This window comes from Sturnira hondurensis, unplaced genomic scaffold (assembly GCF_014824575.4).
Source record: "Sturnira hondurensis isolate 20B ecotype Veracruz unplaced genomic scaffold, ASM1482457v3 Scaffold0003801, whole genome shotgun sequence".
Classification (NCBI taxonomy): Eukaryota; Metazoa; Chordata; class Mammalia; order Chiroptera; family Phyllostomidae; genus Sturnira; species Sturnira hondurensis.
The window spans coordinates 2858167-2885553 of record NW_028076432.1 but is presented as its reverse complement, the minus strand read 5'-3'; the positions used below and the strand labels follow the sequence as shown (position 1 = coordinate 2885553).

Genomic DNA, 27387 nt, shown 5'->3' with positions numbered 1-27387 from the left:
GTTTGCGGTCTGTTTGATATAAAACAGGAGGGAGGAATTGGAGATAGTAAATACAGACAGTTCTTTTCTAGGAGTGCTGCTAACAGTTAAATGTCACTCTTTTTGTTCTTTTACTAGTTAGGTTAGAAACTTTATATAATGAAATAACACCTTTAATTCTTTCTCCATCAACTGTAGAATATGTCTTGACATTGTGTTTCATAAAAACAGGATATTAGCACTTCTGTGAGTTCTCTCCCATCTACTAACAATTTCCATTTGCACTTTAATTTTTTATTGTTTCAAAAAATTTATATTCTATGTTGTACACATAGGATTTTTCCAAGTTCTCAGAAAAGGTTAATTCCAATAGTTTAAAACCAATGAAGTATTTATATAATGGCAAATTATAAGGATGTTCTGCAGAATTAATACATAAACTCTGATTCTTCACTATTCAAGCCCTTTTGTGAGTGTCTGTTGAAAGTTGATATTTGATTGAATTATAAGCATAAGCTGATAGAAAAGTTTAAGAATGGACCAAGGCTTATTTAATGAAGACTTAGAGGGATTAGTCCAGGTAAACTGAGGGACTCTTCTATGTCAGCATCTTTTTTTCTGGGATTACTCACTTATTATAGTTAAAGTAGCTCCTTCTTCTTCCTTCTTCTTCCTTCTTCTTCCTTCTTCTTCTTCCTTCTTCTGTTTTTTTTTTTTTTTTGATGGTTAATTAATTGGTTTCTTTATGTCTGGCCTTAACTGGTCCTTGCTAGTGATTGACATAAACATTTGATTAAACTCCCTTTTACTCATAGTCCTGTCCTTTCGTCTACAATTAGCTTGTCCATTCTCTCTCCTTCCTTTTCTGTGTTTAAGCCTCTCTCCAGGTATTTACTAGAATGAGGCTTCCCTTACAATATGTTTTCCACTCATATGACTTGATTTCTTTTCAGGTCTCCAAAATCTTTTGAAGTCTCTTGTCCACTTATGTCCCCTGCCTCTGTTCTGTCATCCTTGATGTTATGAACTTAAAACTTTATTTTGTCTTTATCAACATGTTAGTGACATCATATGAGGGAGAAGGCTTGGAGAGAATCATTCTTAGTTCTGATAACTTTATTTTTTTTCTTTAACAAAATAAAAATCAATGAATTAAACATAGTTTCTCCAGGTGAAAATGAAAACATCATAATTATANCTCCAAAATCTCTTGAAGTCTCTTGTCCACTTACGTCCCCTGCCTCTGTTCTGTCATCCTTGATGTTATGAACTTAAAACTTTATTTTGTCTTTATCAACATGTTAGTGACATCATATGAGGGAGAAGGCTTGGAGAGAATCATTCTTAGTTCTGATAACTTTATTTTTTTTCTTTAACAAAATAAAAATCAATGAATTAAACATAGTTTCTCCAGGTGAAAATGAAAACATCATAATTATATTCTATCTTTCCAAGGGAATTATGAGAATATAATATATTTTAAAGTATTTGACTCCTCATTTAGAGAATTTAAATTATGGCTTATACTTTTTGATATAGATATCTAGATAAAAACAATATCGAGCCAGTTTTTGTTTTTTGGTCTTATAACTACTGACCCTTTAAAATGTGATTTGTGTATCATCACAGAACTGTGGTCCAGGATAATTGATTTGTCTTTATTTCTTTAACATTTTAGCAAAGGATATTTTGAGATATTTTATATATTTTATGAACAGTATCTCCCAGGCATTGGAAGTTATTTGGTTCTATTTTATTTTTAGTATTTATGGGGCACTCTCTTCTCAAATAGAGCACTGGTAATGGAGACTTGATTATATACCTGTGATTTTAAATCCTATGAAATGACCATATATTAATGTTTTTCACTAAAGATTATACTTCACAATTTCAACTTATTGATTTATGGAAAATGCAACTATCTTAAAATACATAATGATCTTGTCAGTATGATCATTGAATTATTTCCCTGTGGTCAGACCTCCATGGAAAACCAGACTATATTCAGGGGGTGACAGGGTGACACTGAGGTGAATTTAAGGGACTTACACATTTCTGTGGCTGCATCTTACCAGTGAGGTTTTCACCATTGGCCATGGGTCCTTCTTTATTATAAAGTATGCTGTCAACATTTGCCTCTTCATGTTCTGTTTCCTATGCTTCCACTTCTAACCACCTCTACTGTCCCCTGCTTCCTAAGTAACCTCTTAGTCTCATAACATGTATAAACAAAACCAGTGTTCTGTCCATGCAGAGCTGAGGGGCAGACTTTGGGCCAACGCTCACCCTCAGGTGTTTCGAGACACCAGACACTCCTTCGTGCTATGAGCTGGACCATACTGGTCATCACATTTACTTTGCTGTACATTGAGAGTAGCCCAATTGTAAGGACTCTATAAAGTTGACATTCTAACTGGCCTTCAAGTACTTTACAAACATTCATTTATGTAATTACTTTATAAGTATTAAAATTAAAGATCATTTCCATGAAATAAATAGTTTAATATATTTTGTGCTTACTACATTTTTTTAAGTCTTTAGGAGTATTAATCCATATTTTTCACTGATCAGGGTAGTAGTCTTTGCCAAATCTTGTTCAAATTTTCAGCTTAACAAAATAGTTTTGTCTACTGGTATTCAGGATAAAAATTTTTAAGTTGGTTACATTAAAGTTAACTTTTGTAATGGAGCACTTACTATATTAGGATATAATTTTACTCCATACTGAACATTGTAAATGTAAAAACTCATGGAAAAGCATAATGTTTTGAGCTACATGTACGTAAAAGCACTGTAGAAGATCTAATTTATGGTAACACTGTGAAAGAAATATGGCCCCAGTTTCCTGAGTTCTTTATCTTGAAATTCTGCATTCCTGAAAGAGCAGGAGACTTAGATGCAGGCCTGAATTACACAGGCATCTCCCTCCTCAGTTACTGTTTTGAAATCCCACAAGAGTAGACTGTGCAGGTGGCCTGATTAACTGTCAGTCGAAATTTAAGATAAGACAGAGGGAGTAACAGCTTTACATATCATAATTCACTAATGGGATAAGTTATCGCAGTAACCTGTCTTGCACATGCTTGGGATGATATTGCCGCCACCCGGCTGCTAAAAAGAAACACATGTGAATGAAAGCTGGTTTCTGACTCATGTGCGAGTTAGGCAATAGCTGTTTATAGTGAAGCCTCAGCAAAATTTAAATTGAACAAGAAAGCATGTTGATTACATTCTCTGATGTAAGTATAGTTGTTGCAAACATCTTAAATATTTTTGAAGGAGCATACATGGTTTTAAGATACAAAGGTACTTTTTTAGAAGTAACTAAAGAGCACCCTCTTTCTTAGAGCTATTAGCTGGTCAGCTACTATTTGTAATATTACACAAGGATCATGCAGAGAGAAAAATCTTCATACTAAAGGAAGAATTTGGTTAAAAGAATTCTTCACATCTTAACTCTGAATATATGGTTTCATTTGTACGCAGTGATCACAGGACATATCTTTCAGTGTATCCGAGTCTTAACATTTTAATGACTGTGCTTCACTGTCTTCAAAGTTTGTTTTGCCTAAAAATCCTCAGTTTAAAACTTTATTCCCATGTATTTAATTATAGTATGTCTTGGCTAATTCATTCTTAATTTTCTCTCAAGTTATATTCAGTGAATTTCAAAGGAAATAATTTCTACCCTTGTCACATACCATCTTGAAAAAGAAAAATACAGTTAGGAGGTAAAAAGTGTTCACTAAAACCCATGCCCAAGAAATGTCTTCTTTCAAATCCTGTGCTTGTTTTCTTTGTATTTCTCCTCAGTAGTGCCTTGGGCGTAGTGCTATCAAAAGGACATGTGTGGTGATGGGGTTAAGCGCATTTTTCCCTTTCTTTGGGAATCCAATATTTGTATATATACTAAATGTTTGTATATGGTTTCTGTATAGGGATGTCTGTATGTGCTTTTGTGTGACTTCAGGACTGAAGGTAGGTAAGGAAGGAATAAAGGCCATTCTAAAATAGTTTTTGTATGATTTCTTAATACAGATGGAGTTATAAAAATCTACACAATATGAAAAATTGCCTTTATGTTCTGTCTTTCTCTGATAAACATAGTTTATTTGATTAGATTTGTATTAAGCACAAACATTTTAAGAATAATGTTTTGTGCCTCATTCTTGTGTGTTAGTCAGCCAATCACAATGCAGTTGGGCATAGTGAATGGATACCACATGGACGTGAAATGAAATGTTTTAATGAAAGATGATATTGTTCTTAGTGATTCTTTACCTATTACATTAAAGCCCAGTGTTTTTTCCCCCATTAGTGATGAGAATTCAAAGGTTACCTTTTCACAAATAAAGATTCAGTGCCCACCACTTGCCAAGAACCGTGCTAGATGTGTGGCCAAGAAACCGTGGTGCTCTTCCTTTCCACTGCCCACACTCTAGCGGAGGGCCTGTCTAACCAGAGAATTCGGCAGGGTCTGCTACCCAGTCCAGCAGAGGACGGTACCTGGTGACCACAGGGGAGATGGGGCCCATCCACTGGGGAAAGCAATGCTATTTCATAGTCAGGAAATGGCAACTATTTGGTCAAGGCAAACCTGTAACTGAAAGTGTGTTCAGGGTATCTATCTATTGCTGTTTAAAAAAACACCCAAAATATAGTGGCAAAAAACAACCACCATTCTATGACACTATGGATTTTGTGGGCCTAGGAATCAGACAGGTCGTGCCTCTAGAGGGAACTGCTAGGAAGCCAAACATCCGTGGCTGGAGAATCTGCTTCTAAGGGAACTTTATCTCACATGTCTAGCAGCTAAGCTGAAAGAGTGACTGCACAGGGCCTCTCCAGCACAGCAACCTCCCAGACGTCCTGCTTGCTACGTGGTGACCTATTGGTTGAGGAGTGACAAACCCACCCAGATTCAAGGGGTGGCAGTGGGACAAAGATCCCACCTCTTAATGAAAGGGGCATCAAATAATGTATTATAGCTCTGGGTTTAAATTGCCTCAGGGTCTGATGAGAGATAAGAGGAAAGAAGTGGGCAGAGGTCAGTTTCAGGAGGCTGCCCATGCTGTATCTAGTGGAAGAGACTTATTTCGTGCATGTCAAGGAAAATTGCCTTGGATTTTTTTTTTAACAGAGGAAAAATGGTGCCATTTTTAACTGAGGAAAATAAGCTTGGTGACAGGGCAGATCTGGGCGTTGGGGAGCAGTGGGGGAGGGACACTGCAGCTACAGTGGCTGGAGAACCATCAGGTCAGGGTTAGCTGGCGTGGGGGGTTGGACTGGCAAATGGGCTTGGGGCTGTTTGGAGATAATGGAGAAAGAAAATCACCATGTTTCTAATTTTGCTGACTCATTGAATAGTGATGTATTTCAGTACAGAATAAAATAATAATGTAGTAGTGGAAACAGATGTAAAGAAGGAGGTGGAGAGAAAAAGTTTAACTTCGGCTTTCATAAATTTGGTATTTCAGTGGGACTCTTTCTCGTGTGTGGCTCTGGGGCCCAGGGGAACTGGTAGCACTGGAGGTAAAGATCGGGGAACATTAGCTTAACTATGTTTTATTGATTGAAATGATCAAGAGGGAAGAGATTCCTCAAGAAAATTGCATACAGCTGGGGAGAAAAAAGGAGGGCTCAAATCAACACTGTGGCGACCACACTTCTGGGTGAAGTGAGTGAACAGCAGAATGTTCCTTTCAGTTGTTTTGCAACACATTTAGAGCTTCTTTGGTAGCTTCTTTGCTACCTTCTCAAAGGCATTTTTTTTTTTGGTTATTTTTTTGTTGAAGAATGTCTCATTTTCTGAGACATTCATCCTTATCTTTCAAACTAGTCATGAAATCTAGAGTATAAATCCACCATAAAACTCTGGTTGAAATAGTAAATTAAATATACTATATCTTCTAAGCAGATCAAAACTATATTTTCATATAATCATACATCAAAAAGTAAAACATTTATTAAATTTTATATTTGAGACACTTTTTGAATTCTGTTTAGTGCTGAGAATTATGGGTTCCAGAAGGCTCACTGTGTGTGTGTTCCTTTGGGAATAATAGTTCTTGCATGTTCTTAGGGACAACTTCTTATGGTTCTGTATAGGAATGCGACCTCTAGGGGCTGATGTTGCTGAGTTCCAGAAAGAAGAGTGAGTAGTGCCCAGGAGGGTTTGAGAGAGGATAACACCTCATTGTATTCACTTTCAGGAAATCATGGTTTCAGAGATTATACACGTGAAGGCTGAGAGCACGAGTTCAAAGCTCAACTGCCGTCCCTGCTTGTGGAGTCAGAGCAGGTGGCAATCTCAGAAGTGATAGGTGAGGACCGAAGGGTGTGGTGTTAGTAAGACTACCAAGCTGAGGCGGGCAGGGCAATTATAGGCACTGAAGAATATAGGAAGTTATGTTGTTCTAAATTCACCTGAGAAGCTTACTTAGTGTAGCTGGAGGTTCTCAAATGTACATCTGAATCCCGCAGAATTTTTTTTAACTGTTACAACACTTACTTGTACAAGACGACCATCTAAGTGATTTGCAGTTTAACCCTCACAAAACCCTTGAGGTAGGTAAAAGCATTGTCCTCATCAACTGATGTGGACAAAGGCAGAGCAGGGCTGAGCTGGTCTTCAGGTAGGGCTGCCCAGTTCTAGGTTCTGTGCCATTAACCAAGATACTCGATGTTCGCTGCCAGCATTTCCATGTAATAATCCACAGACGGTAAATATTTCCATGTGCCACTTTTTGCACACCTGCCTAGTCGTTTTGTGTTTCTCTCTCCAAGCTCGAAGTCAATTCAGTTTCTATTAAATATCAAATTATACTTGTTAGGAAGAGTTTTGAGTTAGTAAGTATGGTTTTAAAGGTTAATTGTATTCACTTTCAAGAAATCTATTCTCAGAACAAAACACTAATCCCTGCACTTTTAAACCTAATTTTTCCAAATTAAATCTTTCCAGCATAGGATCAGTAGTCAACAACTCTTTTTAATGATTCATTCATTTGTTGATTACATCAAGGAATATATGCTTATTAGAATAAAGGAACAACCCACTGAATCAATCTCTCATAGATCGATTGATTATATGAAAATATAGTTTGGATATGCTTAGAAGATACAGTATATTTAACTATTTCATATAAGAAAATAAAGCATATGTTAAACAATCAATCTCTCAATATCAGTGTCTATCTATAAAAACCTTAGGCATAGGAAGACAATTGCTTATTTATTAATTCATTCAACATCCAAAAGCATTCATGGAATTTATAAGAAAATCATTATTATTATAAGATCATGAAGTGATCTCTGCTTGTCTGTACTGTGAAAGTGGACTTAGTCACCTGTGGAAATCTGTCTTCCTAGAATTACCTGTTGCTTCATTTGCAGTCTGACTGGTGACATAACTTAAAAGTGGAGACTTGATTTTTTTAATCTTTGTACACAATACCAAGGATGTTCAGTTTCATTCTACTACTATGTAACTTTATTATGCAACTCAAGCCAGACACCCTGGAGCCATCTTAGATTTCTCTCTCTCTTACGTTTTCAATGGCCATGATTATAATGTCTCTAATGAACTGTTAACTTCCATTTTCTGGGCCTCTCCCATTGTGTAGACCATCATCAAATCTTGTCTGATTATAGGAGTAACTTTTTATTTGGTCTCTAGGCTCCTTCCTCCTCTATTCCACCTCTACATCTCTAAGAAAAGAATCTCTCTAATCTGGAATTTATTATTTGTTCTGTAATTAAAGCCTTTGGTGTTCCCCTTGCAGGCAGGAGAAAGGCCTAGTTCCTTAGCAAGTTGCTGTGGCTTTTTGGATTCTGACTTGGGCAAATAGTAAGTGTTAAAAGAATATTTGCAGAATGAGTAAATAAGAAAAAAATATTTTAGCCCTGGTTGGTGTGGCTCAGTGGACTGAGCACAAGCCTGTAAACCAAAGGGTCACCAATGTGATTCCCATTCTGGAGCACACGCGTGGGTTGTGGGCCAAGTCCCCAGTAAGGGACACATGAGAGGCAACCACACATTGATGTTTCTCTCCCCCTCTTTCTCCTCCTTCCCCTTTCTCTAAAGATCAATAAAATCTTTTAAAATATTTGTAATTAAGCAAAAATCAAGACAATTCAAATACCAACAGTCTCCACTGAGATTTTCTTTTAAAAATTAACTTGTTAGTAGTAAATGGAAATAAAGAATGATAGATTGTGTGAGACTCAGATATTACATTTTGCTGATTTTTAATGATGCATGTGTGCTTTGTGTCTGGGTTTAACTTTATTTTTGAGGATGAAAACTAAGGAATAAGATTACATAGTCTTTACTTCTGCATGGAAGCCCACTGATGGAATAAATACAACAGAAATAGAATCTTCTACAAAATTCCTGTACCAAACCATTAAAATCTAACAGTATTTTGATGAGAACTTAAATAAGAGATGAAAATAATTTTCACTCTTACTCTATTTTTTTTTAATCAAGAGGTGTTACATGAGTCTTGGTCAAGGGTTCTGAGGCCCACACAGGGCTCAGCAGAAAGCAGTGTTCTGTGATTGATTGGCTGTGTGTTCAATGGGTGGGGCACTGAGCGGTTATAAATAATGTCCCATATTTGCTCACTCTGACTAATGTGCTGCTTAAAGTTTTTAAAGATAGAGTTTACTTGGACAATATTTGAGGAGAGCTGCTTAGATGCTAAAAGTATCTTGCTGTTTAACATTTGTTATTGTCTATTCTAGATTTCTATGTATAGTAACAGACCTGTTGAATGAAATTATTTAATGTTATCTATCTGAATGTTGAAGAGTATCTATTGAAAGTAGATTTATTTGAGAGTAGAAGAGGTGATTTTATGTATGGAATATAAAGTTACTATTATAATATCTTTGAGGTATTTGCAGATTTGCAAGGCAATAAATTACTTTTACAATAAATTAATAGTAAAAAAGCATTAAAATATTGTAATTTGTAATAAATTTGCAACAAGATGATATTGCATGCTAGAATGCAGCACAGAGTGTATACACTAGCAAATCAGAGTTTAAATTTTAGTACTGCTGTTTACAAGAGGTGTAACTGGTACAAATGAATGACTTCATGTTTAAATGCTACTAATGTCACCCGAATTAATTCAATAAAGAAAAGAATTCCTGAAAATCATCAGCAAAAAGAAAGAAAGTAAAAAAAATGAGAAAATAAATGTAAACTGCTTGTTATTTAATAAGGACACAATGAGATGAGTGTATTTCTTTAGTATACTTTTAATAATTCCATTCTTGGAGTAGTTCCCCTAGCTTAAATGATGGTGCTATAACATACCATTGTTTGATAATACTATTCAGTAAACTTCTATCAATCATTTAGTTATCAAACATGTATCAACCCCATGAGAGGAACTGAGGATGCAAAAAAAATAAACATAATATACGAGGTCTGTCTGGGAAAATGTCCAACCATTGTTAATAATATAGTGAGAATGGTTTGTGTGACATCATTGTAACCTGACAGCTAAGGAGAGCAGACTGCAATGCGTGTGCATAAACAATGACAACTTCACTATACTAGTCAGTGGGAACAGTAGATGCCATGGAGTGAACATGTGTACCGTGAAGCTGTCACATTCAAAATGACTGAGTGAGTAGAGCAACGAATCTGCTTCAAATTTTGCATTAAGCTTGGACATTCCTCCACTGAAACTGTTCAGATGATTCAGAAAGCTGCAGCTGTGGGCAACTGGTGATTGGCAGTTTCATCACAACAACGCTCCCACTCATGTATCACGCACGTCTCCTACAGAGGTTTTTGGTGCAACATCAAATCACCCAGGTGACTCAGCCCCCTACAGCTCAGATTTGACACTCTGCAAAATCTGGCTTTTCCAAAAACTAAAATCACCTTTGAAAGGGAAGAGATTTCAGACCGTCGAGGAGATTCAGGAAAATATGATGGGGCAGCTGATGGTGATTGGAACTGTGTGAGGTCCCAAGGTGCCTACTTTGAAGGGGACAGAGGTATCATTGTCCTTTGTACAATGTTTCTTGTATCTTGTAGCTTCAATAAATGTCTCTTTTTTAAATATTGCATGGCTGGATACTTTCTGGACCGACCTTGTATTTCTGTGTTGGACAGTAAACATTCAGTTCAGGAAACATTTACCGTGATAAATTTCTATATGAAACTAATAATTAGAGATGAATGAAGACCTATAAACCAGTGGAGAAAAAAAACTAACTCTAAACTTGAAATATGCTTCCACTTATATTGATATCTCATCAAGATTTTGAAATACAAGTATGACTTAATAATGTGAGAGGGAGAAGGAATGGTTTCAAATGAAGGAATCCTCATGAGAAAATCCAAAGGCCCATGAGGAAAGAGGCCACAGGCCGGGGAAGAGGTCGTGACTGTGGAGAGCGTGGGGTGGAGTGTGGCAGAAGAGACAAAGCTGTAGGAGAAGACGAGGGGACATGCTGAAGTGGTGCACGTGCAAACCCCAGAGCTCGGATTTTATTCTGGAGACAATGGAGAGTCAACAGCAATTTCAAAGAAAGAGATTGGTGTTTCTTCTTTCTTGGGGGAGTTAATTCTGTTGGCTGTGAGAAGAATGATTTGCCTGGCAATAAAAATGGACTGATAACAAAGGATCTAATGAGGAGGTATTGTTAAAGTCCACAAAAGAAATGACAAGGAGGTTAAAAAGAAATGTGGGTAATTATCAGGACAACTCCATATTCAGTGGAGAACGTGTTAGTGACACTGAATTTAAATAGCAAAATCAAAGAGAGAGAAGGTGGTCTGAAGGAAGGAAAGTGAATGAAGTCTCGAACACGTTTGGAATATCTGGGAGAAATGTAGGCAGTAGATCCTGGTAGAGTATGTAATAAGTATCAAGGAGACATTTAGAGAAGAGGTTCTGAGTTTAGGATTGAGATTTGAGTACAAAATACAGATGTGGAATAAAAAGAATGGAGAGGAGTCAGCTGATGCCTAGGATTATGATTTTGAAAATATTATGACAGTAGTCCAAAATGTACAGGTGGGGACAGGAGTTGGCCCATATTTGGGAGACAGGAGGAGGAGTAGCTGGAGAGAGCACTGTCCCACGGAGAAAGGCAAGACTTGGGTTTCTAGAAGAAGAGAGGCCTCGGTAGTGGCCGGGTGAGAGGACTGGTTGTGGAAGTGGGAGATGAGCCGCGTGGGGGGGGGGGGGAGTGAAGGGGCAAAAAGTGGGACAACTGCAATAGCATAAACAATAAAATATTAAATAAAAAATTAAGCAGCAGCTAGATAGAAGATGAGATATGCCTTGAGTTAGTAAGATTGTGCTGTTTGATTTAGGAAACGACACACTTTTTTTTCTCCGAGGGGTTGTCCGTTTGTGGATATTCTGCAGAGTGCGGCTCCTTCAGTCTTACTAGTGATGCATAGGAATTACTGGGGGACTCTGTTAAAGTGCAGATTCTGACTCAGTGCCTGTTTTCTTGGTCTGTGGACAGCATTTGTGAGTTAGGAAGCTCTGGTGGATGGTAAAAATGGGTGATGGCAATTCGGGATGTTTGCTTTGAGAACCTTCCTTTCCTTATAGTAACTGGACATTACAGCCCACATCAGCATTTGCACTGATGCCAGATAAGAAAGTTCTGACAGTTTAAATCTCTCTGTGTATTGGACCCCAGATGAGTTTCATTTCTCCTCCCCCAACCCTCACCACTGGCTGGTCCCCTTATCCCTTCCAAGTCATGGGAAATAAAAAGAATTCCCTTAATGTTCCACTCTATCAGGTAGATGAGCTGATACTTCCTTTAGTAGAACCCCCAGTGAATCTCAAAATACTTACTTCTTTTGTTCCGTCACTGATATTTTTGCCACTCATTAGCTATAGTCTCATTTGACAACATTTCAGGAAAAAAATATGCAATCTTCATTGAGTCCAGATGTCTGAAAAGCCTTGGTTTACTGGTGCCCGGACTTTGTGTTTCTACCCCACTTGCCTCAGAGCTGTGTCTACATGTTCTTTGTATCTGTTTTACTAAGAACTTGTGTTAGCTTACCTACTCACCTGCTTTTTACTAGTGTTTGTAAATCTGAAACTTGGGAGATGGTATTTCAAGTACTCTGGAGAAAAAAATATTTTTCTGCTATTTAGGAAAGCAGAGCCAGATTTTAAAAAAAAAACAACTAAGAAAAATAAAGGGAGCTAGATGTTTTGTAGAAAGTGTGGAGATCATGAGTTTAGTGTGATTAACATGGAAATTGAACAAGAACATACATGCAAATGACACAGTGATGATCGAACACCTACAATAATTAAAAAGAAAAAGGGAAGAATCAACTGTAGAGGTTTCAGCTCATAGGACCAAAGCAAATGGTGATGCTATGAGGAGAAACCAAGAAATGAAGGGAAGGATCTGACTGGGACTTGGGTGATAAAAGAAGGAACATGGTGAGTTTAATGTGGTAATTTCGAGGATCATGGAAAGGGGCCTCTTTTACTCAGTTGCTATTGATGGCTGGGAGTGTGTTGTAGACATTAATTCTAGTTTCTGGTAGATTTTACTTGAAATCCTGGGTAAGAAACAAATTACGGCCCTGGCTGGTGTAGCTCAGTGGATTGAGCACGGGCCTGCGAACCACACGATCGAGGTTCAATTCCCAGTCAGGGCACATGCCTGGGTTGCAGGCCAGTTCTCAGCAGGAGACTCACGAGAAACAACCATACATTGATATTGATATTTCTCTCCCCCTTTCTCCTTCTCTTCCTCTCTAAAGATAAATAAATAAATAATTATTTAAAAAAAGAAAGAAACAAATTATGAAGTAAAAGAGCACATTTAAATATTTCAGGAAAGAGGACATAAGAAAACTCATTTCCTTAAGAGATGGATTAAGGAAGAGGGCCTTTGAAAAAAAGATGGTGGGCAAATCCGGTGAGCACATTCAAATGAGAGAGAGAGACTGCAAAGGGCAGAGGGAACAGTGCGGTCAAGTGCAAAGATGTCGGAGTATGGTGTGAAGTTAACACAGCTCTGTGTTCTTCCAGTAGCAGTTTCACAAGTGCAGGAAACCAGGGCAGAAGTCTAGTTTCAAAAGATTAAAGTGCGCGTGTGTATTATAAAAACGTAGGTGGCAAGGACTCTCTGTAACACATTAGAACACACACCTGAGCCATTAAACCAAGTTGATTTTGCCCACATCAGTTGACCTCTCTAAATTTTGTTTGTTTGTTTGTTTTTCATTTCTATACTAGAAATTATGGTATTTCTTAAAATCATGGAGGAAAAACCAATGAGGGAGCTTCAGCTCCAAGAAGGAAAGTACCTCGTTTTATTGTTGTCTCTCCTGCTAAAACCCGTCTTTCATCTGGAGAGTTATGGGACAAGCCGCAGTGGTGAACATTTAGGTAGTTCTCTGACTCTTGGATTGACGAAGCAGGCTGAGTTCACAAAAGATTTTCTTAGGTGCATTTATTTTTAAATGCACATTTTAAAAATAATTTTCTAATTTCATTGAGACACTTTTGGTTTTTATTTTAAATTATCCTCTGTTGTTATTACTATTTGTGTTGTTTGGCCAGTTGTGGCAGCTGACTGAGTCTAGAGTACTTTGAATATAGAAAGCAATACTTTATGCAGATAACAACATATCTTAAATGAAACACGAAAAACAAGTGCTCTGTGAACTGAAAAGTTTCCTAGACGTCAGGATTTATTCCTGTTTAACCCGTGGTTTAAGGACCTGCGTGCTCCCACCACAGACTCGCTCAGTGGAGTAAGAGTTAACTTAGGAAATATGTCATCATCTTGAGAAATCCATCCTTTGACTGAAATACCCTCTGGGTGGCAGCAGAGCACCTGTATAGGCTGCAGCCGGGCTCCCAGTGCCCCTGCTACCCGGATTCCAACACCCCTGTGGTGCTCCTGTTTCCTTTGGAGTCTTTGGAAAATGTGCATGCAGCCCCCGGGTGCATGCGGAGCCATCACGACTCACCTGCAGAGTGATTGCCCACGCAGGCGTCAGTCAGCCCGTTACCATCCTGGGGTGTGCCAGCGTCCTTCGGGGCTATTGGGTCTCACCACACCCTTCAGAGCACCAGATTCAAACCCCTTGGAGAATTTGCAGTCAGTTTAACTTCAAGAACAACTTTTCATTTTGTTTATAAAGTATTCACTGCTCTTTAAAACTTGGTTTAAATAATGTGTTCTTCTGTGTTTTTTATCCATTTTTATTATTAAGAATTATAATTCAAGAATACCCAGTTGTCATTAGTAGTCGTTCACTTTGTTTTTGAAGAATTTAATTGCACTTTCGTCTCGACTTTTGTATAACTCTTTTTTCAGGATATCATCTGTATAGTTTACTTCCTTAAAAACACTCTATGATGAAAGATCAGCAATAAGTTATAGAAAGCAGATATTCTAATTATGTGGTTTTGAAAAAAGCAAATGAAAACAGCAAATTAGATGACTTTATTAAAGAAAGTGATGACTCATTTCATGCTCTAATTTTCATTTTAACTCTTTGAGGGAGAGATCTTTCTATTTTATATGCCGAGCTTTAGCTTTCCTGAAATTTTCATAGTCCTTTACAACAGTTAAATATTTTACAAGGTGATTAGTACTACTTAAAATAATGTGCATACTGTCACACAGGCCTCCTTTAAAGTCAGTGATGACATCCTTCGTCAGAAGGGGTGCACTGCATTATGTCACGGCGCATTCATAATCAAATGTCATGGTGTATATGTTGCATTATCATAAGTTTCTAATTGATTTATTCTTTATCCATGTGTATACATGTTCCAATTGCATTTCATTAACCCATAGTTTTCTTGTAAGTTTGTGCTTTCTTTCCATGTTCAAAAAATCTCTTTAATTCAATTTCTCTGTTTCTTCTCATACAGTCTGGCAGCCAGATATGCACCTCAGTCTAATCACAGTGGAGTTGCAACCAGTCAGAAAAAGCCTACTAGGTCAGTTAATGTCTAATTTATTGCTTATTAGTGATGATAAAGTAAATGCCCAGTGATATTTTGTCCCATCATTCTAATTTTTTCCAAAAACCACAGTACTTCTGGCTGAACAGTTTAGGGGACCGAATTCTTCCAAGAGGGTATTCTTGCGCAGCCGCAGGGATGAGCCTGTTGGAGTCTGAGCATTAAAATGGGGTTTGGCTTCTTTCACTGAGTCTCATCAGATGCAGTGCTTTAACTGGACTGAAGTCTGGGTTCCAGGCTTAAAGAAAAACTGCTTTGAGGGTCCTATTCCAGGTCACGGAATCTGAAAGTCATGCAGCAAAATTACAAATGCTTTTTGAGATGGACATGCATCGATGATTGCATTTTTTGAAGCAGAATTAAGAAACATTGGCCAATATTTAGTTAGTTAGTTAGTTAGTTAGTTAGTTAATTTGGAAGTTAGTGCCAGCTCAGCCTGGACTGTTTGGAAAATACAGGCATATAAAAACATGCTGAAAGTGTTTGGTTCTCTGTTAAACGTGCAGTTGCTGAAGGCATGAAGGCGGCATGGGAGAGCTGAGGGGAGCCCAGAGAGTGTGTCTGTGCCCCTGACTCTCCGTGGTTCCAGATGCCACCTCCCTCCCCGGGAGGTGTCTTGGGGGCTCACTGGGCACTGCTGCAATGATGAGTCCTACTGTGAGATGTTTGAATGCAAGGCCTGCTCATCACGGTGCCTTGACTTGCCGTATGCACTTTTCCCCTTGCCTTGGTTTTCTGTAGTAATTAAAATTGTTCTGGAGAGACAAATTAAAAGGGTATGTAATTAAAAACCAGAAGGCATGATATAAGTTAGGGTGTGCAAGAACAGTGACCCGCCATGCGCATGAGCTTTTTATTATCACTTCCAAGACTTGTGCATATAAAATATATTTTAAGTACTTTGATCCAATACAACACCTCTATCTCTTCTTTTTCGGGTCTTTATTCTCATTTCTTCTCATTATGTCGATGGATGTTCTGGAGCTCTGGCTGCCTGTCAAATTAGGGTAATGAGAAGAGCAAATGGATTTCTAAATTAGTTTTAATTTGCTCTTCTCAGAACTACAGATCACTTGGCCTCATGGGTCACCATAAAGATTAAAATGCATATTTCAATTACTTTCTAGAAACAGATAAACTTTTATTGCAAGCATAGCACGCTTTGCAACAAAATCCGTGTAAATCTGGAGATGGATTTGAACAAGTTTAAATGCTGGAATCATTTGGAAAAAATTCTCATCTTGAGTATGACACAGGCTCTAATTAGCAAAATAGCTGATGAGATTCTTTATTAAGCCACATGTACTTAAACTCCAAAATACAGTCAACATTTTGAAACTATTAACTATTTTAAGAAATCAACACTTCTGCTTTTAAGCTGGTGTATGTGCTTTCCTGATGTCCATTCCATTTTACTGTTGTTACTACTAAAAAGTATTTATTGATATATTATGGAGCATTCAATCTCCTAATACTCTATGGAAATAATATATCAAGTAACACTATGCATTGAGTTAAAATGTGAATACTGTCACAACTGACCGTGAAATTGATATATCAGGCACTGATATAACAGATATAAGCATTATTTTACATTAGAAACATTTAAAACGAGAACAGTAAGCAATTCAGTAGTGTTTTGGAAGTTGTGGGGTACTTTTGTTTTAAAATGGAAAGTATCTCGGCAGTACACAGTGGCAGACACATGGTGGCAGCAGGCACTACTGAAATGGCCAGCAGCTTTTCATACCATGTGTTTAACTATGGCTCAGAATGCCAATATGATTTCTTAATTTCTAGTTTTTAATTTATGCAGATTGAGTTTACTGTATACACAGGGTATGTTAGGAATATAAAACAAAATAGCAATTGCACATTTTAGGCACAATCCATTGAAAAAATTGAGACTTGAAATTTTAATATAGAAATTGTTTAAACAGCGAATGATCAAATCTATTTAGAGTCCCAGTAAAATAACCGCAGATCTGTTCTTCCTGTCAAACTTCCCCTGGTTTTAAGATAGTCTGCACCTATTTTCTTTTGTCCTGTCCTTCATACGCAAAGAATAGCTGACGCTACTGAGGTACATCTTAAACTGTCTTCCCGCCAGCAGAGACTTTCTCCTGAGACCCGAGTCCCTTCTTGTTACGTTGCTTCTGTGACTGCTTAGCCACACTTGTGAGATGAAGCCTAGGGGCTTCTTTTTGGAAAGAGAACTGAAGTCTTCGTGAGAGTCAGACTGGTCAGAAATGAACCAACTCACGACCTCGCTCTCCGCTGCATGTTCAGAAGCAGCTGACCAGCTCAGACAGTCAATAGGTATTTAACGTTTAGCGGATCAGTGCCCTGAGAACATAGTAAAGTCAAGTGTTATTATTTCCCCTGCTTTTAATGTAATTGTTACAGTACCTTTAGGTTGAATTTTTATTCGTCAAGGTATGGTAAGTATGATTTTTTTTTCAGTTACAGGTGACTTTATTTCTAATTGGTCTATACTATTAATATACTTTGGAGCCATATTTATTAAAAAGTGAAACAATTTTTTTCCTAAAATTCTCAAACTTTATGTTTAGCTATTTTCTGTCACTTAAAGCAGCATTTTATGCTAAGTAGATTTTAGAACATCGTGTATTGTGATTTTCACATGAACTCTTCCCTGCCTAGACCTCCCACCCCCGCCCCCACCCCCGCCCCCGTTTTGGTAATACACAACAGTGATGTCCTTCTTCTCACACCGCTTCAGGCTTCCCGGGCCCTCCAGGGTGCCAGCTGCGGGCAGCAGCAGCAGCAAGGTCCAGGGAGCTTCCAACCTAAACAGGAGGAGTCAGAGCTTTAACAGCATCGACAAAAACAAGCCTCCAGCATATGCAAACGGCAATGAAAGAGGTAAGCCCTGCCCTGTTCCTGCGTGAGGGCACCGGAATGACGGATGGATGCACGTCATGAATTCCATGCTAAGTCCGATATTTGAGCGGTGTTCCACCTTTTGGAATGGAAATGCTATCAGTGAAGTTTTCTGTATTCTCTAACTGTCTCCTCCTGAATTCCAACTTTCTTCAGGGGTTTTCTTATCCGAAGAAAATTTTAAGGAAACTGACTCATTTCTGTTACAGTGGTTAATTATATACAGTATAAAATCTATTTCTCAGAAGAGTTTCTCCCAGATGTACATAAATAGCATTATCTTTTATCTTGTGTTTTATGAACACTTCTCCTGAAATTATAAATCTCTGTTAAGCTTATTTGAATCCTTAGCTTTCGTTAACGTAAGTACCATAGTGTTTGGGCAGTTAAGATTGGAGCGGCAAAATCTGAGATATAATTATGAGCATTTAATCTTCGAAAGCAGGATTACACAGACACATTATGACCTTCGTTTTTTCTAAAGAGACAAATTATTCATGTCTATTTTACTTTATTGAAGGGATGCATAATAGAACTATTAAAACTCAACATTGCCAGGGAGAAAGAGCACAGAGTGGAAGTCCACGCTAAAGTCAGGTTATATATTAACTACATGATGCACAGTTCTCTGTAATGTACAAACTGTACATTTAAAGAGAGGCTGGCTTGCTGCATCTCACTGTGGATTGTGGTCCAAACGGAGAGTAGGTAGTTCACACCGAAGCCATGAGAAAATCAAGAACTTACGCTGTTGTAAGGAATGTGTCTGCATGAGGAACTAGGGCACTCTGCTGATTTGGAGGTAGAGCCTTCAAATCAATGGAATTTTAGCTTCTCTTCACGATACTGCACTCTACATGCAAAAAAAGACATGAAATTCAAAAGACATGAAAGACAAATATGCTTAGCTAATATAATGTCTGGCAACTTTGGTCTAACCAATTTCACCAGGCAGGAAGTTTTTGCTCAGATTAGATCATCTCAAATTATGTCCTCTAGATGACCTGACCAAAAAACTCTTTCTTACTCGGACCTGAATTGACAGGGTAGTCTATGACTTAGATAGTTTTGTAAAAATGTCTCATTCACTCACACAAAATTGTACAGACCTTAAATGCCCGAAAGCAAAGCAGTGTGTCTTCATCTCTGAAATATCGGCAGGTTTTTTTTTTTTTTTTGGTTGAAGAGAAAAAAGAAGAAATTAGTGTGTATTTGGAAGTTATGTATTTGGCTTCAAAATGTAGAGTATAAGCATTGACTAAAGAACCTAAGATGTATTACTGAATACTTACACTTCTCCTAGGGAGAAGGGAAAAAACAATTTCTTATTAGAAAACTATTTTCCTTGTTTTGAACTTTCCCAGAAAGTATCGGATGGGGCCTGCATGTACTATGATATACCAAGGGAAACAAAATGTATTTTTATACATGGATTGTCTCGAAGAGACTGCTCAAGTATCCAATTTAGCTCTGTGATGCTACAGGTATATAAATAATGCTTTTCCAAGAAATTACTAATAGCATTGACAAAGAGACCTAGAAATGTTTTAGATGACCTAATCTGATAACATAATGTGTTTGATTTTTTTCTGTCATGTGGAATAATTTTTTTAAATTTTCTGATGTTTAAAAGTAAAAATCCAAAGGTAGGCAAGGAGTCAGTTTTTCATTCATTCAGTCAAAAGTAGCAATATTTACAATAACCACAAGGTGGAGACAGACAACCTTCATTATGAGGTTCTTGACCGTGAACAGCAGATATCCTTAGGTCCAGATCTAGAGCAAAAGACAAGGTGAGTTAGCCATTACTTTTATTTCTAACTAACTAAAAATTACAAAATATTTAATGTGTATGATCTCACATTCACAAATATTTGTAATATCTCAAATGTAGGCATTAAATGCCTAAAAGCTGCCAGTAATAACTTAAGCATGAATTATATCATGTGATATAACATAACCATCTGGAATTTGTTTTACATGCTGCATGGTTATTTATATTAATATGCCTGTTACAGATTTATGTCAACATATCTAATTTCAATGTTTCTAAATTAATATTTGTCTCATGATATTTTATATTTCAAAAACCTTATCTCAGATTATGAGACCAAACAAAACAATAATAAACATTTCATAGAAAACAATTTATTATTTGCCCTTTAGCCTATTCCAGTGGTATATCTTTTTTTGGTACAAATCCTATTTAACCCTTTTGACATGGAGATTTGCGGTGGGACCGTCACTTACATGAAAATGCAGGATTCATCTGGGGGCACGTAGGTCACTGTCAGCACTGATTTGCATACAACCCTGGCCATGACTGAGAAAAATGAAATGTAAACAAGAATTGCCAAAGGTTACAGTATTCTAATGACAGTGTTCAGAAAGTACTCGCTTGAGTATTCTAAGTGCTATTCCATTTAGTTATTAAGAATTGTAACATTTAAAATTAATAAATTAAGATATTTTACTTGAAGTCTAACCAAATTATCTCTAATGTGCTCCCTGACTCCTTATAAGTGGAAATATACTTTTGACCTTCTTTAGCAAGTCTAAGTTGATGAGTTATGTGAATCAATCGAAAAATCTCTAGAATTTGTTAATAAGTAGTACAGGTTTATTCACAACTAAAGCAATTTTATTTCCCTATTTTAAAAGTGTTGTTGAGGCCCTAGCTTTGTGGTTAGAACATTGTCCTGATTCATCAAGGTTGCAGGTTCAATCCTGTCAGGGTACATACAAGAAATTATTTTTCCCCTCTCTCCTTCCCTTTTTCTCTCTCTCTTTCTAAAATCAATAAATAAAAAAAATCAATGCCATTGAAAACACAGTAGCTTTTCACATATTTGGGGTTATAAAATAGCTCATGTGTGAGCTATAGCTCATGAAAATTGTGTGACCTCCAATGAAAGGAAATCACATAGAATCACAAACTGCACTTCAAAAGATACATCTAACATTATTTTAATAATAATGCAATTCAAAAAATAGTGCGCTTATTTCACCATTCCAGCAAAGATATTAAAATATTGGTGAACATGGCCATAGATTATGGCTTCCAGAGGAGGCTGAGATAGAAACGGTACTGTAGTAGAGAGCAGTGTCATCCCGTCCTTCTGTTAGAATGGAATGTGGGAACAGACTTCTCAGAACAAATGGGGAAATGGAAAGAGCATCATTTCTAGAAAAGCATTTCTTTTGAGAGTCCACGTTTCCTCTCTTGGTGACCCGCCATTCAGAAACTCACAAGGAAGAGTGAGTCCTCAGCAGCAGTGATCCGTCTGCCCTTGGCCCCGACAAGAGCACTCTAGATGAATGTGGGCTTTAAGGAAAGGTCCTTGGGAATTCGGGGATGCTCTGGAAACCATGCCCTGGTTTTGGGCGTACGCTTTATATCCCTGAGACAAATGAGCTTGAGAAATCATTCTTGGTTTACAAAATCTGGCTAAATATGTAAAACGTTAGGAAGTTTAGAATTATTAGGAATGTTCCTATTCCAAGCTATATTTGGAATTGAGTTTCCAAAGTACCATCCTTCACCACTTATCACTGGACAGAGGTGGTTAGCAGAGAGCTGTTTCTCCATGTTGCTAAGAGGCTGCCGCAGAACCAGAGAACCGTATTCTTGTTCTTTCTCCCATGTGATTTGTCCCTCATACCCATCCATCTAAAGGAGAGGAGACGTCCAGATCCCCCCGAATGTGGATGAAGTCTCTTCTGCTGTGGAAGTGTTTACTTTCACTGCCACTCAACATAGGTCTACTAGGATCGATGCTAAGAATTTGGCAACATTTGCAATTGAACTTTTTAAAACTGTAAGATATAATGTGAATGTTGCATTAGGCATGGAATTTTGATAGCTAAAACATAGATATCTAGTTCTTAAATATTTTCTCTCTCTGTTTTTTTGGTGGGGGGCATAGATCCTGTGACATTTTCATTGTGAGATTAACTAATCTGGGGAGTATTATTTTTTAATTTAAACTTTATTTTTGTCCATGTTCATGGACAGCAGTGTGGTGATTGCTGTGGGGAGGAGGGTATCAGACTAAATGGTAATGGAGAAAATACAATAAAGATTAAATCAAAAATAAACAAACAAACAAATAAATAAATAAATAAATGGAGTTAGAAACCAAAATATGAATAAAAATATTTTTACTTTTTATTTTTAAAGATTTTATTTATTTTTAGACAGGGAAAGGGAGAGGGAAACACAGGGAGACAAACAACGATGTGTGGTTGCCTCCTGCTTGCCCCCCACCGGGGACCTAGCCTGCAACCCAGGCATGTGCCCTGACTGGGAATTGAACTGGCGACCCCTTGATTCACAGGCCAGCACTCAATCACTGAGCCACACAAGGTAGGGCTAAAAAAATATTTTTAAATTACAGCTTACATTCAATATTACTTTGTTTTAGTTTCAGGTATACAGCATAGTGGTTGGACAATCATACTTTATAAGGTGTTCCCCCTGATACTTCCAGTACCCAGCGGGCACCATACATAGTTATTACAATATTATTGACGATATTCCCTGTGTTGTGTTTTACATCCTTTTGACTATTGTGTAGCTACTAATTTATACTTTTAATACCTTCATATTTCAGTACCCATTTCTCCAACACCCCTACCCTCTGGCAAGCATTGGTCATTTCTCTGTATCTATGAGTCTGTTTCTATTTTGTTTGTTCCTTTGTTTTGTTCTTCAGATTCCACATATAAGCAAAATCTTATGGTATTTGTCTTTCCCTGACTGATTTATTTCACTTAGCATAATACCCTCTAGGTCCATTCATGTTGCCACAAATGGTAAGAATGCCTTCCTTTTATGGCTGGGGAGTATTCCACTGTATATATGCACCACAGCTTTTTTATCCACTCATCTGTTGATGGGCACTTGAATTGCTTCCAAATCTTGACTATTGTAAATACTGTGCAATGAACATAGAGGTGCATATATTCTTTCAAATTAGTGTTTTGGGTTTTTTTGGATTAAATTTTCAGGAATCGAATCACCAGGTCACAAGGCTGTTCCATTTTTTGTATTTTGAGGACCCTCCTTACTGTTTTCCACAGTAGCTGCACCAGTCTGCATTCCAACCATCAGTGCACTAGGGTTCCCTTTTCTCCAAACCCTTTCCAACACTTGCTGTTTGTTGATTTCTGTTTTTTAAAAAATTATTCTGTAATGACTATAAGATCAATGCACTGAATTATTTTTTCTTTTCAAGGCAATGCAAGTATGTTTTACTTATATCTTTACTGGTGATTTAATTACGTAGTCCATCATGACTTCTATTTTCTTAATACTTATATAAGCCTGAAACGTAATGTTTATTGTTTTTAAAAATAATGTTGATTATTTAAAAATAATCAATAACTTGATTAACATCAAGTTAATCTTAGGGATTTCCATGAGGCGACACAATTAGGTACATATGTCAGGTGATATGATTAAATAGAGGTGGGAATAGATGTTGTTTGCTTATGTATAAATGCTCATATTTACGTGCACACAAATTATACGTGCCTGTACAGAAATCACATACTTTTTGTCAAACTGCTGGTGAATGGAATCTTCCCTAAATTTGACAGCACTCTACAGAGTACCACTCTAACCCTGCAAGTGGTACAGAATAAGCATGTGCAGAACGGACAGGGCCCCTAGGATTCCTGTGATAACACTCCATGTTTTGCTGAGTCATAAAGTGGATAATTGCGCACTGCACATGCGACCAGTTGTAGAAGAGAGTTGGGGGTGTGAACAAGGGGCCAGTAGGTAACAACATGAATATTTTTGGATATTAGTGCTACTCTTTTTAAATGTTCAAAGGTATTTTGGAGTGTCTTGTGAAATGAGAGTCCAAATTTATCCTTTACCAAACTAATTGCCATGGCCACATTGATTAATCATTTTTCTCTTTTCCACAGTGTTTTTTTGATGCTAAAATTGTCCTAGTTTTAGCAGGACACATATATAACTGAGTAGGACTGCCTGCTACACAGTCAGTACTTCAAAAACAGTTCTGTATTGTTATCCATGTTGGAACCTTGTGGTGCTGTCTCTGTTGTTACTTTGTTGTTGTTAACCTTTCAGTTGAAAGCTGGTTTGCTTCCATTTAAAAAGTCTACTAATCCGAGGAAAAGCGGTAAGTAGTTGCTAGGAAGTGGTGAGCAGTTGCGGATGTTCCCTGTGTCCTTTCTGAGGCGAATAGCAGTGTTGGCAAGGTGGCGCAGGCCTTGAGAGCAGGCCGGAGTTCCACACACAGATCCCCTCGTCTAAGCGCCCAGTATGCCTCCTGTGGCTGCCAGTTACCTCTGTGCATTAATTTTAGAGCTAGATTGATAGTTTTCCCAAGTCACCAGTGTTATTTTTTGCAAGGTGAGATCATAAAAATTTAGATGATTTGTAAACATGAATTGAAATCTTTTCATACATCAACTCAAAAGGATGGTGCAAGAGAACGCCCACAGGGAGAGCATGCAGGCATGGGCAAAAGGAGGCTTACAGCCGTGAGTATGAGAGACAGTAGAGTGCATTGTATTTTGATTTATTAGTTACTGTGTTATTTACTTGCATTACAACCGCAAACCTACCTTTGCCCACCCGCGTGTACTTTACTGAGTAGAGAGTGTCCTTATGATGTTCCCTCATTTCTATTCTGCTCGTTGAGGGAGAAGAAAACCACACTTCAAGGAGTCACCTGTTAGCTTCACTGCTGTGACAAACACTTGCCGTCCCAGCAGAACTGGGTGTGCAACCAATGTGAACAGAAGTGCCAAAAGCCCCAAATTCTGGAGTCTGATGAACCCAAGTTCCATTTTTTGTTTTGTCTTTTATACTATACTTATGAATTGGAACAAGTTACTTTCTCTTTCTAAGCTTCAGTTTTCTTATAACAAGAGAAGTCATAACTATAATGCAGATTGTTATGGCTATAAATGGGTTACCATGTGTGAAGATCTTTAGGTGTGATATTCTGTGTGAAAGAAAGAACTTGGAAAAAGTAGGCAGTGGATAAATTACATTAGTTGGTGATGGTGGATTAGGAAATGGAGGGAGAAGGGGAAGGAGAGGAGGTGGAAGAAACTTTTTTTGGAGGTCAGAGGTGAGAAACTGTGCTGTTGGCACAGACAGGCCCTGCGGGTGTGAGATGCGGATCAACTGCCGCGGTGCCTGTGAGTACGAACACTGGGTCTCTCTTCCTTCCCCCGTACCCAGGTAGCAACTCATTCACAGTCAGAGCTGAGTCATCAACATTCAGAAATACACCAGTTTGCCCAGGGACTTAGCATTGAATGTGTAAATGGAGCAGAGGCTGGAATTTGTGGCTACGCCCATTCCGCAGGAGTGACAGACCCAGCTGTATCAGCCCAGGTTGTCCTGCAGCCTCTACTGTGAGGAGTCCGTCCGGGGAGACACCCGTTATCCCAGTGCCCTCCTGGAGCACAGCAGCGTGTGGTTTGCCCTCTTAATGAAACCTGAAGCACCTCATCACTGATATATAGAGACAGGCTGGGGACAGATTTAAGTTGAGCTTACAGAAGTGTCTTATATGTGTGTACTCATCTGAGGACAGTTTTACATCTGTTGCTGGGACTGGGGCCGTGCATGTTATCATTTGTTGTCCCCGCTGCCTCATTTTGTAGGAGAGTGATATTGAAATTCCTTTTCTGCCCTTGAGCTCCTATAGCAGCCTATCTAGCTACTGTCAGCACATTTACAAAAGCACCCTGACTGGCTTTTTTTTAACCCTCTCCTCTCATCCCCACCAAAGCTCCCAGGCATGCAGGGGCAGGAGTTACCTGCCTTCTTAACTTAGTTGTATAAATGTGGAAGATATGTGTTACATATGTGCCTAAAATGAAGAAATAAAGGGCATTAGGAAAACCTGACGATAGGCTGCTTTTGTTTTCTGTGGTCCCTCGCCATAAATGGTCAGCCATCGAGGTGAGTGTGGGACTGGCTAAGCTTTCGAGCATTCGAAGAGATAAGTGTTAATGCCACAGAGCTATAGAATATCTAACAAATGTAGCCTGTACTGTAATAAAAAACAAGCTTTTAATGCTGATGCTGTCAGCAGTTGCCATGATTTCTGAATCTGTTAAACCTTGGCTACTTAGAACGTGGTCTCTGGCCCGTAGCTTTGATGTCATTTGGAAGCTTCTTTACAATGCAGCACCGCAGGGCCACTGCAGGTCTGCTGAGTCGCAATGAGATGGGCATTCAGTGTGACTTATATGCACAGTACGTTAACCCCTTAGGCTGGTCTACATTCTACAAATTGTAGAGCTTCGGCTCTAGAATCACACAATGGGGGATCACATCCTAGCTCCCGACAAACTCCTCCCTAGATGCAGACCAGCAAATGAGTTCTTTAGGCTCTCAAAGCTTTGCTTTCCACAAGGGTGAGTTAGGAATCGGAGCCCTTTCCCCCTCATTGTCTGTGAGCACTGATGTGAGATAATGCAATTAAAGAACCTTCAATAAAATGCCAGTTAGCATTATTGTATTTGTAGTAATTATCAACATTGTTTTCATTGTAGAATGAGGACTATTACAAATAACTTCTGAGGTCAGTGTAAGAAAGTGAAGATGAACTCAGTATGAGGCTCCCCTTCATATTCACAGCAGATGATGCTTTGATTTGGGGAAGGGGAGGGCGAAGTTTCTCTACAACCCTGTGTCCCAATATATGTATGCGTGTATTTTCAAATATAAGTAAATAGAACAAAATTTTCACATGGCTCCCTAAAGGAAATCTATAAAAGCTTCTCCTTCTGTGAATCCTTATGTCTCTCCCTCATGTCATCAGTCTTGATTTGGTCAGATATTGTGCCCCCAGAGGGGCGCAGCTCTGACCCCCACATCTTCTTTCCTACTCATTTAATATTTGATATGTATACCTCTCATCTTGTATGAGTCTGTTTTCTTTCCTTGGACTAGATTATATGATGTCTTGGTGTGTCTTGAATAGACTAGCTACTCAGTACATATTAACAGGTGGTGTGCCTAGATTCAAATTCTATAGATTATAGGAACTGAATAGTATCCATTAACATTGCTGGAAATAGTAGAAAAATAGCCACGGATGTTGGACAAAACTCAGCAAAACAGCGAAGTCATTATATGAAATGCATGAGTATAATTCAGTGAACTTGAGAAAATTTATTTTATTCAGAGATACTCTTGGTGTCCAATTGAATGGAGACAATTAGGAAACAAAGTTCACTTGATGGAATTCCAGTAAAGGCATTAATTTGGCAATCCTTATTTTCTGTATTTCTGTATTCAAGGAATAATGGTATAATTAATGACCCATTGAACTTATCTTTATACATTATACAATTATACATCATTGTTGATAGAATTAAGCTAGAGTCCAAGGTAGGCTTAGTTCTGAGGTTTGTTCCTCCCAAATCGCATAACTTTGGTCAAGTTGTTTAACCTCGTTTTGCTTTACTTTCTTTGTGAATGAAATGATGGTGTTGATGAAAC

The 27387-nt window shown here is 38.0% G+C and overlaps 1 protein-coding gene across 1 annotated transcript in view; it reads left to right on the top strand.

The window, feature by feature from the left end:
- The window catches only part of NAV3 (neuron navigator 3), a 364273-nt gene that overhangs the window by 147634 nt on the left and 189252 nt on the right, over positions 1-27387 (top strand). Inside the window, exons 6-7 of the mRNA XM_037042823.1 lie at positions 14886-14954; positions 17722-17864. Of these exons, the coding sequence (XP_036898718.1) occupies positions 14886-14954; positions 17722-17864 (212 nt within the window). The remainder of the gene's footprint in view (positions 1-14885; positions 14955-17721; positions 17865-27387) is intronic.